At 28.1% G+C, this 17,853-nt stretch overlaps 1 protein-coding gene across 1 annotated transcript; it reads right to left on the reverse strand.

The window, feature by feature from the left end:
* Positions 1 to 1,570: 1,570 nt before the first annotated feature.
* On the reverse strand, positions 1,571 to 10,492 carry LOC113852453 (plant intracellular Ras-group-related LRR protein 7). The gene is made up of 9 exons (XM_027482731.1): positions 10,231 to 10,492; positions 9,701 to 9,770; positions 9,489 to 9,535; positions 7,800 to 7,908; positions 7,581 to 7,666; positions 6,846 to 6,936; positions 6,143 to 6,228; positions 2,333 to 2,419; positions 1,571 to 2,220 (listed from the first exon to the last, which is right to left on the reverse strand). The coding sequence occupies exons 1-9, from the start codon at positions 10,327 to 10,329 to the stop codon at positions 2,110 to 2,112; spliced, it is 786 nt and encodes a 261-aa protein (XP_027338532.1). The 5' UTR covers positions 10,330 to 10,492; the 3' UTR covers positions 1,571 to 2,109.
* Between the last annotated feature and the right edge of the window lie 7,361 nt (positions 10,493 to 17,853).

The raw sequence follows: 17,853 nt of genomic DNA on the forward strand, positions 1-17,853 counted from the left end.
AGGACTCTCTAAAGATTTGTGCTTTCAAATTTTTCTCTTTTTGGAGAGACATAGAAGATTATGTTTTTGACAAAACTCATAGTCCTTGAACAAGGATTATATTATACCTAAGTTTATGATTATAATAAACATGTGATTTGCAAGAGTCTAGGGTTACCATTTTTTATCGAGAGATAAATATTAACTTTCATACTTATTTAATGTTCATTTCAGATATTATCTAACTTCACAAGGATTAAGATGACATCATCCTCCATATCTCAAGAAATAGGAACAAAGAGATAGATGACTTGACCAAAATTAGAGATCAAGACAATGCTTCTATCCACATTTAGTATTATTTTTGTTCACAAATTTTACTTAAATTTAAATATTTATGCAATACATGAATAACTTGTTAGTTGACACTAGATTATAAACTACACAAAATTACACTAGATTATAAATGTCAAATTTTATCAATTCAACCATTATATTGAAAGTTCTCATAAAGAATATTAAAATTACATATTTTTTATATAATTTTAAACCTAAGTAATACTTTATTGCTTCATTTTATGTAAACGCATAATTAATAAACACCTATACATTAATATAAATAGCGTTGAAGAGTAGAAAGAAAGAATAAATTTTAAAAAATAATTGAAAGTATAAATAGATAGATTTGAAAAAACAATAATGAAAAAGAAAAGGTTTAAAATCATTAATAATTGGTGAGAGTTTTAAATATTTTACGAGCTTAAAAGAACTATTCTAAGCTAGCTCAAGAAAAGATAAAACTCATAGCAAACATCCTTTTTATTTCATCATTAGCCCAATATATAAATGGGTCAAGTACAACTTTTGAGGCTCACTTGAACTTTCATGTTTATAGCCTTTAGTGTCCCTTGCACTTGTAATTATTTCTAACTAAAATCAATTTTACAGAATAAAGTTTATAAAAATAAATAAATAAATAAATCTCTGACTCAAAGACACTTTGTTAGAAAGTATTTTTAAGTAAATTGATGTGTTTGAAAAATAATTTTAAAAAATTAATTAAAATGCATGAACAATGTAAAAAATAAAAACACTATATTTTGATCACAAATTGTCATATAATTAAAATTGTTGACTTTTATAATAACTACTTATTTTTAATCAGGTGATAATATATAGGTATTTATGGTGACAATGCATCAAAATTTAAAAAAAAATTGCAAAAGTATTATTAAGATAGTGTTAATAAAAATGGTTGTAAATGTTTTACTACCAAAAAAGGACTAATTATTTTTTTCTTGGTTAAATATGATTAGAACATAAACAATAAAATGTTCTAAATTTTAGGGTATTAGAACCATATTTAACTTCAAACTTGTTTTCACCAAAATATCAAACGTATACACTATATTAAGACAAAATTCATGTAACAATTGAAATTTACGGTTCACGATTGCCAAAAACTAAATATGTTGAACTGATAAGCAATCTCTCGTTTGTTATTCAAGATGAGAATAAAATAAAGTTTGAAGCTGAATTTGGTATATCCCAATATGAACCTAATTTCACGTCTGAAAAGGACTTTCATGCACTCAACATAACAAGCTTGTAGATGAAGCAAAGCACTGTATTACAGTCATTGTCTTAAACAAAATGATCCAAAGGAGGGACATTTTCTTTGGTTGAAGCCTGCATAATTACAGGCGACAAAGGTACCAGAGTAGGAGAATGACACAAAGCAATACAAAGGATTCTGACATTCTATTTCAATTCACATACTTAAGGTGCAAAGAATGCAGAGCCTTTCAAATTACATCTAATGAAGGTCTTAATTTACAGCTGCTGAGACACCCACTTTCATTATCAACAAAATGGCTTATAATCCCATTTATGAAAATTTTCAGTCGAGTGCTGAATAATGCCTCCATCTACAAGCCAGCACATTTGGGTATGGAAAAAAAGAAACAAGTCATATACAATGTGACACAGGGATCTCCATACACTTATTTCAGATGTGAAATAAAAGGCATGCATAAAATACCCTGTATTCCATGCCACATCCAAAAGCTCATCCAAATTTACAACTAAAAAACCCCCATTGCAAGCTGTCTCAACAATACTGAGACCATTTCATAGATCAACACCCTCATCCAGACCTTTGGAACTGATCATCACATTTGAATCAATTTGTTTGTCAAACTTCTTTTTCCTCCTAGCTTCAAACTCTTGAAACCCATCCATCTAGACCATTCATCAATAGTTCAGTTGTATAGAAAATCAAACAATTATATAAGTTCTAGCAGAAAAATAGAGAAGTAAAAAGAAAAGGAAAAAAAAAGGAACGAGATTGTACCAGTTGAAATTGATCCATTGATATAGGATTACCATGCAGTGATATGTTCTGAAGAGCTTTGCAGTCTTTCAATAAATTTAAAGGTATCTGTCCAAAAGGAAACCAAAGTATCATTAAGACATTTGGAATCCAAGGACATTAGTCTAAAATATAAACTACTAGCGTTGAAACTAGAGGGAAGCAACAAAGATTTAGATGCTATGAGTTTATAAGGGAAAAAAAAAGGAAAATACAATAACCAATAGGTACTATAAAAATAGTATACGAATAAGACTTGTTGCCCACAAGATGGAAGACCATGCCAGAGTCCAAACACATCAACATGAATTCAAGACCAAATGAAGCATGTGATTCAAAGTAAATACTACAATTTAACCTGCACAATTACAGGCAACAAAGGTACCCCTAGTTTCCCAAATGCAATTCTGGATACCCTCCCTGACCCCCTATTATCATCATCCTCTATTTATTCTTCTAGAAACTGATTAACCTCTTGAATTCCTAACTAACTCTTAACTAAAAATTTATTTTACTAACTAACTGCTGTGGCGGTTACCTATCAATCTATCATATGTTAAATCAAAAACCAGGCTAGTATATCCAAGGGACTCAACATCAGCAACGGAGTAAGGATCTAGTCTACTTGTCACTGAGATCACATAGGCATCATAATCCTTGGGTAGAAACCATCAAGGATTACGTCATGATGTTCTTGCTGCAACACTGAAGATGCAACAGACAGCAAGGAATTCATTAGGCCTTTGATATGCAGCAGATATCCTGATAATGCTCAATTTCCATACTTCGTGTTCTCAGCTCAGATTAAAACTGTTGCACTTTACTTCAAGTCTGAGAATGGAAGAAAGTACGAATTTCATCTCACATTCACCAAGAATGAATGCTGCCAACTTCACAAGAAAGAAGGCGTCTGATAATGATGAAAGCCACCATGAAAATAGCATTGATCACGCTGCTCCCAGTGCAGCTAATCCTCATTAGCAATACCGTAATCAGAGTCTTCTTCAGAGATATCAATCAGGAATCTCCAAATTAATAAGCGATGAAGTCAATGTCCTTGAATCAATACTTGGACCTGTTGCTTCCACAACAGGATGTTTTTCTCATCCAATTTTACAGAGAGAAGTTTATTGGAGTGCTCACCAGAGATGACGAGGTGTGAGGACCAGTCAAATTTTGGAATAGATTCATGTGCAAAGCCATTATTCAGACAGCCAGCTCATGATACCATGTAGAACTCATGAACAAGTGAGATATTGAAGAAAGTAAGAGAGAAAGAGAGAGTCTGATATCTATGAATCACATGATGCTTTCATTAGATTGAACTCTTCGGAGAGTTCTTAAATTTTTATAGAATCTGAGTCAGCTTGCAACTGTTAAAGACAGATAAGGATACTAACTGAATCAGTTATATGAAAGTAGTTAAATAGCTGGCAGTCTAACAGAAGAGTTAAGTTTTGGCAACTCAAATCCTAACCCATGACAAATGATGATTACTATTTTCTCAGTTGACAACTGAGAGCTAGCCTATAGGTGTTCTTTCAACAATTTTGTCCAGTAAAACTAATGTATATATATATCTCTTCTGCTGACCTCACCAAGTGGAACAAAGCTTGGTTGTTGTTGTTGTTAATGCATTTGTTAGGCTTAAATAAGCTTTTAATCCCTATAAACATTGTTATTTTTCAAAATTACACCTTGTAAAAAATTTCATTAGTATTTAATCCCTAATATTTTAAGGTGCTTGCTATGGTACCTGTAAATTTGAAAGAGCATTGTATACTCTCTCTATATTAACAGTTGTGATTCCTCTAATATCTTAGAGATTAAAGGGTATTCATATCTTTTCCAAATAAACCACTAACTCTACTATCTATTAATTTAAAATTAACAGTGATAATTGTTTCACATGTGAAAGGGCATAGAATAACCTCTTGATTTACATGAACAGTAGAAATTACCATATTTTAAAGGTTTAAATAAGTTTTTAGTCTCTTCAAATTCGTAATTTCTCATTTGGTCCCTAATTTTTTATTTTTTCCAAACAAGTCTCTTAAAAATCCTTTTTCATTCCCATATGGTTCATTTCTTAATGATTTGTTAATTTTCTCTATTATCTACTTATGTGACATTTAACTTGGTTCATATAAAATGATAGAGCTGATATGGATGATGATGCAGAATCAATTATATCTCCATTCCCTTTATATTTCCAAATTTTGATTTAAGAAAACATAATCTTATAACTCAAAATTTCATTCAGAAGTATGAAGGATGTAATATTATAATTCATTCATCTCATCCATATCATGTCTCAATTAAATAATGAGTCAACTTGCAAGTTATGTAAGCAAATAATGAAATAAGTTAATAGATTACTGGCAAAGGGATCAAATGACAATGAAAAATAATTTTTGGGAGACTAGAATGAAAAAATTAAAAAAGAACGACCAGACCAAATTGAAAATTCATGAAATTTTGGAAAACCAAACCTTTTTTAACCCTATTTTAAAAGGGTAAAAAATTAGTCCCTATCAAGAACTAAATACTAACAAATTTTTTTAACAATAAGAACTAATTTTTTATCCTTTTAAAATTAGTGACTAAACAATATAACAACAATCAAGTCTTATCTCAGTAAGTGAGGTTGGCTACATAAATTACACAACACCACTGAACATAGTAGAAAAAGCAAATTTTAAAAAATATTATTAACCAAAAGGTCACTTTTAATAATTTTGTCTAAGATTCTTATGAGGCTCTTTCTACTCCTTTTTACCAAATTAAAAGTCATGTCATCCACTCTCTTCACTAGCACCTTCAAAGATCTTCTTTGCATGTAATGTCGTAACCAAACTACTTTAGATGATTTTCAGTTATCTTTTTTATTATAAGTGTTACTCCAATATTTTCACTTATACTATCATTTTATATCCTTTCTTTTTCTGTGCAACAACTCATCCACCTTAACATCCTCATTTCTGTTACTCTTACTTTTTTCTAGTGTTGTTTCTTTAAGGCCCAACATTTATTATCATGTTAGATAGTTGGTCATATTGTAATATGATAAAAAATTTCTTTCAATATAATAAAGACTTTACAATTACAAATAACTCCTAAAGTCTAACCATCTAGCTTGTATTTTATAAGTAACATCTTTATTAATTTCTTCATCATTATGTAGGAGGAATGTCAAGTACCTGAACATGGAAACTTGTAGTATAATATCATCTTCAATTTAAACTTTCAACACATGAATCTCATTCTGTTTTTTGCTAAACTTACAATGCATATACTCTGTTTTACTTTTGCTCAAGTGAAAATTCTTACAATCTAAAGTCTCTCTACATAACTCAAGTTTAACATCAACTTTTTCTTTTAATTCTCAATCAACATTATGTCATCTACAAAGAGTATGCACTTAGAAATAATCTTTTGTATATTACTTGTAAGGACATCTAAGACTATATTAAAAATGTGTTTGAGTCTATTTATTAAAAATCATTTTGTTTCCACATCCAAAAATTTCCAAGGACTGAGTCACTTGCTTCCTAATTTATATAGAATTACAATGGGCAGTATCAAATTTCTAGTGAAGGAACTTACAAGCAATCAACATTCACACTGGTTGGATTGTCCTTAGAAGATCCCTATAACTTAATTTTAGAACATAATGGAAGAATTTAACACATTCACCAAGTTATAAATGAATATTGAACAGGAAAACAATAAAGTAGCATTCAGTCCAGTCTAGTCTTAAATCACTAAGGATTTAAAATCACAAAATACTACCTGCTTCAAATTATTGTTATCCAAGCAAAGTGACTTTAAGTGAGAGAGATTGCACACAGAAGAGGGAAGATCTTCAATAACATTATCTGAAATGTTCACAATAAGGTTGAAATTAGCTTTATGCAAAACACAACATTGAGACAAACAGATAGAAAGATGGTGCAAATTGTTCCAAAGATCCAGACTAGATTATCATAGAAATGGTCAATCACAAGAAAATTAATATTATGATATTTATATCACCACAGTTATCCTTCAACCTGATATATTGTCATTTTCCTCAAATTATAACTACATATAACCAAATTGTGACTTTTGATTGCACTGGCTACAAAACACAAGGCAATCCAAACAAGCTTCAACTTAAAGATAAGATGTAAGATCAGAAAAGTAATCTCAAACTTGAAGAACACTTGCAAAGCAATCTATTCTTGAATGCAAACAGATACTTCCATTGAAGAGAAATAAAGATAGCATGAAGGCAAATCCTCCTCAGCAGGTTAACAATAACAATCAATGAAATCCAGTTGAATATCAACAAATCAATAGGGGAAAAAATCTCTGATATCTTTCAAGTCTGATAAGGAAATAAAACATCCAAAAAACATAGGAAAACACATATGAGGATGCAAATATGCAAACAGATGCATTACCATGCACATGCAATGCACACAAAAAGTGTTCATGTGAATCAGAAACATACCATTAGCTTGTAATTCTTCCAGAGAGAAGCAACTCCCAACAGACTCTGGAAGTGACTGTAACTTGTTATTTGACACATTTAAAAGCAACAGCTGCATTATCAAACATTTTATCATACTCTAAAGCTAAAAAATGGTACACATTTCACATCAAAATTTTTCAAAATATACAGAAAAACACTATAAGGGTGCATTCAGTTTATTTATTATGAGTGCATGGTTATAATCCTAGTCTCATGTCAAACCATAAGTTTATTAAGCATAAATTCATTGTTTATACAGCATTTAAGATTCCTAATAATAATAATAATAATAATAATAATATCAAAGAATTCCTGATTTCCAAATCACATACTTAAAAACCCTTCATGATTACAAGTTAAGCCAATGAGAACAGAAAAAATGATATTCTATAAGGGCAAGAACAGTTAGACAAGAACAGGCTACAACCCAGACAGTATATTAAAATATGAAGTGTCTCAGTATAATGAGTAACGTTGATTGTTGCAGCGTGTGATTGTGTCTTACATGTGTATGACATGAAGACAGCTACTTTACTTTAAATGTCTGCACTCGGAAGGGTAAGCTCAAAGTTTACAAAATTCCATAATTATGAAGTGATGGTACTCAGTCATATCTACATATAAAGCAATTTGCATGCAACGATGCAAATCTCAAATCATAGAAATCATAGAAAAGTTAAATGATATTTCGGTTCCACTATGTATTATACTTACATTTCTCAAACTGCCAATAGTTGCTGGCAAGGATGTTAACAAATTCCCTGAGATGGACAAGCATTCAAGCCTTACTAACTGGCCCACTAGAAAAATAATATACTGTCACTTTATCAAAAGGAAACGTAGAAAACTTCCACTAAATACATGTAACATAAGCAAATAAGATAATAATATTCATTTTAAACAGTTACTTATAGGATTAAAGAAGAGAATTACATTCATCAGGCAAGGATGTTATTCGATTTCCATCAAGGTTCATGAGTTTTAGAGATTGAAGTTTCCCCAAATTTACTGGCAGTCTCTCAATGAGGTTCTCCGCTAGTACCTGTGATTTCAGTGAAACTTCAATACAAAATAGTATTTGCAATCAATCTTTAATGTCATATAATTATAGATCTTTTAAAAACTTTAAAGCAACCACTTCCAAAACACAACCAAGGAAAAAATACATGAAAAATAGCAGTCTTAATACAACAACATCAATAACAACCAACCATGCCTTAACACATGTTCCAAAAAGCATAAGTTTCAAAATAAATAAATAAACTCAAAATTTAATGATTCTACGAGAATCAATGAGTAACTGAACATCTAAAGTAAAAAACAAACAATACGACAGAGTTAGGTGGGAATGAAGTCAAACTTCATTCAGGCCTAGGGCTCAAAACTCATAGGTAAGTCTGATGAGTGATGTAAAAGAGGCATATACAGTAACTTGGATAAGATTGTAGCAACTACCAAGTAAGGAGATAATTATAATGGAAGAGAACGGAAAAGTCTAGTGATTACTTGTTACAAAACCTACATGCCTCTTGTTGAATAACAGAATATAAGATGGCAGTTTCACTGACACCTCAAGTACTTACAAGAAACAGTACATATATTTGAAAATGAAGAATGACATGGTGTATAAACATGGTAATTTAAACACCTCTGTTGGTACTTCGCTGAAACAGAAACTAAGAACAACAGCAAAGCCTTATCCCACTAAGTTTGGTTGGCTACATGGATCAAATGATGTTATTGTATTATTTACCATGAAACCACATTTAATAATTATTAATTACATTACAGAACTGCACAAATTTAAGGAATAATTATATTACAGAACTACGCAAATTATTCTCTCCCATTGTGGGAGGAATTGGATGTCTAGTTCCATTTTCGCTTAAATGAAAATTAACTCGCTTAAGCGAAAATGAAAAAAAAAAACAACAAAAATTTTTGTACACAAAGTGCACTTCTCATGAGAGGGTGGAGAGGATGGCAAGGTGTGAGGGGAAGAGGGAACTGGGGATGGGGAGAGCGGGTGGTATAGGGTGGGGCTGAAGGGAGAGGAGAGTGGAGGAGTTGAGTATGAAGAAAAGAATGAGAAGGTGGGTATGGGAGTGGAGTGGGGTGAGGGTAGGAAGAGGACGAGGAAGAGAGGAGTTGGGTATAGGGTGGAGGTGGGAAAAGAGAGAGTTGGGAAAGGAAGAGAAGAGTTGGGTATGAGAGGATGAGGAGAGTTGAATATGGAGGTTGGGGAGGGAGTGTTAGGCATAGAGGGAAAGAGAGCAAAGTGTTAGGTATAGACGCAAAATTCGCTTAAGCCAAAAAATTTCGCTTAACGACTTTTCTCTATTTTCGTTTAAGCGAAAATAGAACTGGACCTCCAATTCCGCCACAACGGGAGAGAGTCTGGATCCCAAATCCAGGAAAACATAATCAACGCAACAATAATTGGTTAAAATACTGAGATTAACAAAAGTGGGCTATTATTTTCACGCTGTAGCTTATTTAATTACTGATCCTACATAATTTAATAGCATCAGATAAAATCCATAATCCATTAATGTCCCAGTCCAAAAAAATTGACAGTATAGAAGCCACCATGCTGTAAGCAGAGTCATGATTGGTCCTTACCAGGCGCTGTACATTAGTTAATTTGCTGATTTCAACAGGAATGTCAACTGCAGTCAAGAAAATGAATTATTAACAATAAAATAAGAGCAACAACGTCAATAATAATCCTGTAAAGGTGTGTTCAAGGTCAAAATTATTATATCTACAAAAGGGCAATGACATCTTAATCAAAATGTAAGACAAGGGAAATGAAAGAAAGAAGAATGGCTTACCTATTCGATTATGTGTTAAGTCAAGCGTGCGAACAGATCTATCTAAATCGAGAATTTCATCTGGAAATGTCTATTATAGAAGGAGAGCAAGGTAAGTATGATTTAAAAAATCACACACGGTCATGCATATTGCGTACAAAAACAAAACATGAATACATTACAAAAAAATAAAGCACATCACGTGTATGATACAAAATTACATATTCACTATGCACCTACCAAGCTTAAATGCTACAAATTTGCAACTTCAATTAACAATACTAATACATTTACAAGGTTTAAAGCATATACTATAAGTATCCTGCTACATGCATCAATCATCTCAACGGAAGAAAGAATAAGGGATATGAAAATTCATTCTAGTTTAGTACTGAATATGAATTACTGAATTTAATATGGGAAAAGCAACACATAGATGAGACAGTTTATTGAACACCCACCCACCCCCTCCCACTTAACATAAAAACACGATCGGTTCAGTTAAAATAATGAAATCGAAGCGAGAGGGAGAGAGAAAGAGAGAATTTTGCCTTCAATTTGGAATCGCGCAAAGCAACAATGCCTGTAGATCGCCAACGCGCGGTTCTATTGGCCTTGGTGTCGGCGTTTTTGCTCGCCAAACATCCCATTTTTCCGTTTTATTTTTTTCTTTTGCAATGTGAGAATGATTCGATGAATTCGTAAAATTAAGGAAGGCTTTTACAGAGTTTGAAAGAGGACAGAGACAGAGTCAGAGAGTAGAGAAACAAAAACCGCGTTTTTCTTTGGTTTTTGTCTCACCCACCTGGAGTAACGTTGTACCCGGGTGTTTGGTTTGTTTTATTTGCCTGGTCTCCGAGGATTGCTGAGTGGTTACACTGGTGGTACCTGTGGCTTATTATTCTTATTCTTATTATTATTATTATTATTATTTTAAATATCGTTAAGTTCATTTCTAATGTCAGATTCCTGTTATCAACAAGAGGATAGGATATAATAATTTATGTTATTTTTTATACTTTTTGAATAATAAAATATGATAATTTCTTTTATTTTTTATATTTTAAATTTTTATTCTAATAAACTGATGGGTTAGAAAACATTATACTAAAATATTTTTTTCTACTATATTTTTACCAAAATTTTATACCATTATTAATATTGTATAAAAAGTTTTACTTAAAAAATATATTTTAATAATTTTTATAAAAATATTAATGAATTTTTCTAAAATAATTATATTTTTAAAAATAATTTACTCATTTTATAAAATATATTTTTAATTTTTAATAATTAACTTTTTAATTATATTTTATTATTAAAAATACTTTAATTATAAAAATTGAAAGAAATTATTATAATTTAATATCAAAATTTAAATATTATACATATACAAGAATATTTTTAAAATTTTAATATATTTTTATTGAAAATTTAAATAAAAATATTTAAAAATATTATTTTTTATAAAAGAATAATTTTGTTATTTTAAATATATTTTACATCTTATTTTACTTTTTGGTTAAATTATATATTTAATCCTTATAATTAAAGTACATTTATAAAATACTTTTTATACTTTAAAAAGTTACATTTTAATTCTTATACAAGTGGTTTAGTCTTTATATTTACATTTTGATTACTAACAGTATAACAATATTAAAGATAGAATGAACTAAATCATATTCAAATATTTATGTAGACTAAAATGTTAGCTGTTTTAAGATTAGAAACTAACTCATTTTTTTTTTAAGTATTGAAACTAAAACATAATTTTATTTTAAGTATAAAAATTAATTTATAAACATATCAAATATAGTAACTAAATATTTATTTTAATCAATTATATTTTTAAAAGAATACAATGCACTAAATTTAATTAAAAAAATACATATATTATAACTCAATTATATTTTTGTAACACTTTCTTTTTATTTAATAAAAAATATTACTTAATTATATATTACCTTTTATCATACTTTTAGAAGAATAAATAAAATATTAATGTTAGGATTTTCATTATTATTTCATAACATGTAACAATATCAATTTTATATATAATATTTTTTTTAATTAAACGTTTGGTTCCTAAAGAAATTACATAATTTGAAGTTAAGTATCTAATTAAGTATTTGTGCAATTTTTGTAAGGAACAAACACTTAATTAAATCTATATTTTTATGATATATCAATTTTATTAAAACACACATTGGTCTCTAATAAAATTATATAAATTGAAGTTACTTAAGTGTTTGTACAATTTTTGTAACGACCAAACAGTTAATTAAACTTATATTTTTATGATATATCAATTTTTATAACACATATAAATTATTTCATTTACAAGTGTTAACTAGATAGACTAAATATATAATTTAGCTTTTTTTTTATCTTAAATATTAAACAAGATAACATAATATATTATCTTAAAGTACATCAAATATAAAAATAAGGTGAGAGTTTATCTATCTCCCATCTTTATCCATTCCTCGTATTTTGTTCTTTTTAATAAAGATTCTTTTGTATTTCCTTTTTTACTTTTTACATTTTTATTAATGTTTTTATTGTTAAAATTATATTCCTAAAATATCTTTTTTTGCCTTTTTATTATCTGTAACATCATTACTATAATTAAAATAATTTTTCTTAATAATATATAATATTTTAAAATAAACTTGATAAAATTCGTAAAAATTATGAATAACTTTAGAAAATTCTATAGATATATGAACATAAACTTATAAAGGTCAACAAATTTTGAAACTTTGCCTGTATAAAAGTCTCATTCATAATAAAGTAAATACACATTTTCATAACTTGAATTTATAATTAAAATGAAGATTAAGATTTTATGTAAAGTATATATATATATATATATATATATATATAATTCAAATTTATAATATAAATAATATTATTTACAATAAATTAAATTTTTAACTAAAACTAAATATGAATTAAAATTTAAATCGATTAACAACTAAGTATTCCACATACACCTTAATGAATACTTATAATAAGGTTTATCAATAAATATAAATTCTAAATGGAAACTCAATTTATACTATTACATTTTTTGACATAAACTAATCCTATCAGAGCACTTTTTTCTCACAATTCATTACGAGTATTATTCTAAAATAGATCAATCTTCTCTATTTCTTCATTTTCATTACTTAAAAAATATTAGTAAGGGTAAATATTTTCCATCCACTAACTTTTATTTAATTAAAACAGTTAAAATAATATAAAATTTATTTTCTTATATAATAAATACCAAGATAGAAACGATTTATATAAAACAATTCTAAGCAGATAATGATCATTCATACACATCATTTCACAATCAATCATATAATCTTTTGCACTCATGTCACTTTATTCATTTCAATTTTGAATTATTCACCAAATAAAAGTACTCTAGATACTCATAGACCCTTAAATTGCTGTCAATATACTCTTTCTAATTACGATAAACTTATGCCAGTATAAATAGTCGTTGTCAATTAACACACACGGATACAATGTGTGTTTTATTAAGTACTTATATGAAAGGTATAGTCAAGAGTTTAGGTTAGGAAATGAGCGTGAAGCCTATGAATGCTTTCGCTACCAATTGTATACACATAAGCTATTAGCATTCATGACCCTCATTCTCTCTAAATTTTCCAAATCACTTTCGAACACTATCTATACCTCTAATGTATCTTTTAACCATTTATATGGAAACTCAACAGTAGCATACCAAAATCATATTATTTTACATCCTAATACATGTGTTACAATCACACTAATTAATGTATTACAATATGTGTTATAATTTCATCCATCAATGTATTACAACACACATATTATAATTTCACTAATTAATTTTTTATGACACAAGCATTAGTTACACTTTTTTGTAAAATGATTAAATATATTTTCCAATTTTTAAATATAATTTTCTCAAAAATTTTATATTTTTTAAAAATAAATAATTTTATTAAAAAAATATTTTTATTAAAATTAAATTATGATTTTAAATAATTATTTTCTTATAAAATTAAAAAAATGTACAAAGTATGAAATAGAATGTAATAAAAAAAAACTTATCATATCCTCACAATTCTTAGTGGTTTAGATAAATTTTATAAACTCTTAATATTTAGTAAAATAATTAAAATTAATAGTTATTAACATTTTGTGAAATGTTATTCCAAATAGCTTTAGCTTTTCTACCCTTAGGTAAAAGTATTTTAAGTTAGTTGAAATTTATTTTCAAACACATTTTTTTATTAAAATGGTAAAAAAAAATATCAAATATCATTTCTTCTAAAAATTTAAAAATATTATATAAATATTTTTATATTATCTCATTTTATTTAATATAAATAAAATGTAAATGAAAGTGAAAAATATTATGCTAAATTTTAACATAATAAATGATTTAAAATATAAAAAAATAAACTATTTAGAAGCAAATATATTTTAGAAATTTGAAGTTATGATTAAGTAACTTTATATTCTTATGTCATTTTATATTAATCAACTAGTTTAAAAACATATTCTATGAAACACTTTTAAACTTTAATGTTTCAACTTTTAACTACTTTATATTATATTTTTGTCAAATATCTTATCTTTTTTTTTTTTTTCAGTTTCTCTGTTACGTAAACCAAAAATATTCAATCTTTACTGATAAAGAAATTTAAATTATAAGAAAATATTTCCTACAAAGATGTTATATATATGAGAATTCAAAATAAATAATGTTATGTTCAAAACAAATTATATTTTAATTGAAAAAAATGAAACTCATTATAAATAATTAAAAATAAAAAAAATATCACAACATTCATTACTTTTACAGTAATAAATTGACAATATTTTGAAAAAAAAAAATATAAACGCTCATTTTTTAGTATCCTAATATTTATGATGATAAATTATTTTAAATAAATTAAAATATAAAAAATTACGAAATATTTAAAAATATATAATTTTTAAAACTCATTTCTTCTCTATATGTCATTTTACATTTATCATTTAATTTAATAATTAAATTTATCAAACAATTTTAATTCAATCTTAAAGCATGTTCTTAGTACGTAAAAAAAAAAGTTTGGACGTGGTAGAGCTAGTTAGAAATATTTAACTTTTAATTTTTAAATATAAATTTTAAAACAAAATATGTTTAACTAAAATAAACCTAAATTGTTTTTTTAATTCATTTTAAAGCAACTTTAACCTAATTTTTTAAAACTAAGCAAAGCAATTTTAAGTTTTGATTTTTAGTTGTAAAACAAACCATTCAACAACAAATTATTTTTATTACAATCATTATCATATATTTGTCATTGTTACCGCAAGTAATTCTCCTCATCATTACAAACCACCATATTTGTTATTATTACTATTACATTTGTCATAATAATTGTTGTGAACCTTTGCCAACATTATTACTATTACCATCATAAAATTTTATCATTATAACAAATAATATCATTATTATTATCACTTTAATGACCATTATCATTCTAAAAAATTACCAAGTCATAGTAAATCATTATTAGCACTCATATTATTACCACTTTCATTAACATAATTATTATCTTTGTCACTTTTGCTACTTCCATTGCATCATAAGTTTATCACAATTATCCCTGCTACCTCCTCTTTTATCTACCTTCATCATCACTCTATTAGCAAACAAATTTAGTTTTGGTATAAGAAGAAAAAATAATTTTGTAGTTTAAATTTAAGATTTAGTGTTAAAATTTGAATTTAAAATTTATAAAATTAAATATAGATTTTGGTTTTTAAATGTTAAATTTTTTAAATAAACACCTACACTAAATAAGTTGTGAGTTCTAGTTTATTACTTTTCATTTTATTTTGTGTTAGTTTATTCATTAGTTTTGTCAACATATGTTTGAAAAGACATTCCAAATATCTTATAACTTATTTGACTGGCTTATAAACTTGTTCAACCAAAATAGAGGTAGGTGCTTGATAAACAAGCTTATTTCACTAGCTTTTAGCATTTTGCATAAGCTACTTAGATTTTATCTGTGTTTAGTAATACAAGCTTATAATTTATTTAGGAGTTTTCAAAAAAATAATTTAGTAACTAGAGCTATCAATTTAGGCTCTTTAACTTGGTTCAAGTTCATGCAGGTTGAGCTAAAAAGGCATTTAGGCCTTTAAAATAAAAGCCCAAACCGAACCTGATGTTAAGCTGCAAGCTTATATGGGCCAACCTGTTTTGTAATATGTTTTTTTAAAAATTAACTATTTGTTTAAACATTATATCTAAATCATAAAATGTAAAACAACATAAATATCACCCAAAAGTATTATTTGTTGGTAAAATTGCTATTAATCCTAATAGAACTCCATAAAACCAAATATATATTATGTTAGGTTATTGAAGACAAAAAAAAAAAGATTTACAAATACATGATTCCATAGAGCTCTATGATGTCAACATAGTGGAATCTGAATCTTTTGGTGAATGATTTTTGAGAACTTTTAGTACTATGATCTTCTTCAATCAAATTTTTTTATCCTCGAACGAGGCCTAGTGTTTCTCTTTCATGGAGATAGTAAACTATCTGATATGATGTATTGGAGACTATGACCATATTTTATATTTTAGTTCAATTAGTGTTCCCGTTATCATTTAACGGACCTAAAACCCAACTTTCACTTTTTAAGCTCATATTATTTTATCTTATTTTATTTGTAGTCTAAAAGACTTACTGAAATTAGATCACTTATATTAAGTTTGTATAAATGTAAACAATTAATATAAATAATTTAAATGTAGCCCACCTTATATTATTAGAAATATAAATCATAAAATTTTTAACAAACTCCTACTTGGACTGCATATTTATTTTGACATTTATATCACAAAAGAACTTCAGGTGCGGTATGTTATTTACTTTTAGACTACCCTTGAACAATGTCCATCGCATATAAGAACAAGGAACCATCGCAACTTTCATTATATCTCAGTATAATTAAATTATAATGATCACCATAATCATATGTACTTCAATGACATAGATCAAATATGGATAAGTGGCATGTAAATTACATGTACTTTGATTCTAATCATGCCTATTTTTAACTGGTCCAAACTTTAATTTTTATATAGATTAATTCTAAATTGCAATGTAATTATTACATAACACAAATTTAGAATAAAAAACATGAACACTTAATTTATCAAACAAAAAATGTATAAAATACAAGTTGGACTCCCACTCAAACTAAGGAACAACCAAGAATTACATCCATATGAGTAGTGTGTAACGCCCCGAATTTTGGTAATATTAATTATTATTATTCTTATATATATATATATATATATATATATATTCATATGTGTGTTGATTTATTTGAAAATGATGTTTTATGTGTATTAAGTACATGGATGTGTGTATATATGTGTATGCATGACTGGTTGGGCTGAAATGGGCAAAGTGCCTAGGTACAGGGCGAGATACAGGGTTGTTCTCGCTGCAGCGAGAGGATTCTCGCTGTAGCGAGAGGACCCTGGGAAGAAGGACTGAAATTGTCACCTTCTTGCTACAGCGAGAGACGTCTCGCTGTAGCGAGAAAGCGACAGTTTGAGGTGCATTTCTGGGTGCAGTCTCGTTGTAGCGAGATTATACAAAAACCAGAGTGCAGTTTTCTCTGGTTTTTTTGCTGTAGCGAGAAAGCGTGTCGCTGCAGCAAGGAGCGAGAGTGTCGTGATCAGAAAAAGATTTAAAGGGGGTTAGGATTCAGGGAGAGTTATTTCTCCCTCTCCCTTTGATTCTCTTGTTCCCAAAGCCCTATTCCAATGATTAATTGCCTCCAAAGCCGTTCGGGAGCGAGATTGAAGCTCGGATTTGTGTGGGGAACGCTTGGAGGTGAGTTTTAAACGGTTAGGATTTTCGTTTTCTTTCCCTTTCTCTGTTCTTGGTGATTTTCAGAGTTTTCATGGAATTCTTCCATGTGTTTAGGCCGAAAGTCGTGTGGGGAGCATTTCCGTAGTTGAGTTCGGACGTAGGTCTTCAATCTAAGGTAAGGGGGACTCTACCCTACTCCTTTATGTGTGATTTGCTGATATTTTGTGTGATATTGTGATGTGGTTGAGTAGAGGGTAGGAAAATTGCTGAGATATGTGATATAGGCACTTG

This window comes from Abrus precatorius, unplaced genomic scaffold (genome assembly GCF_003935025.1).
Source record: "Abrus precatorius isolate BTA unplaced genomic scaffold, Abrus_2018 Scaffold10, whole genome shotgun sequence".
Taxonomy (NCBI): Eukaryota; Viridiplantae; Streptophyta; class Magnoliopsida; order Fabales; family Fabaceae; genus Abrus; species Abrus precatorius.

What these genes read in the sequence shown, in the direction of transcription:
- LOC113852453 (XM_027482731.1), bottom strand. Translation starts at nt 10,329, where the DNA reads ATGGGATGTTTGGCGAGCAAAAACGCCGACACCAAGGCCAATAGAACC. An exon ending in CTTAACACATAATCGAATAG is followed by an intron (nt 9,536 to 9,700) that starts GTAAGCCATTCT and finishes TCTTGACTGCAG; the next exon opens with TTGACATTCCTGTTGAAATC. An exon ending in ATAACAATAATTTGAAGCAG is followed by an intron (nt 2,420 to 6,142) that starts GTAGTATTTTGT and finishes CCTTTTGGACAG; the next exon opens with ATACCTTTAAATTTATTGAA.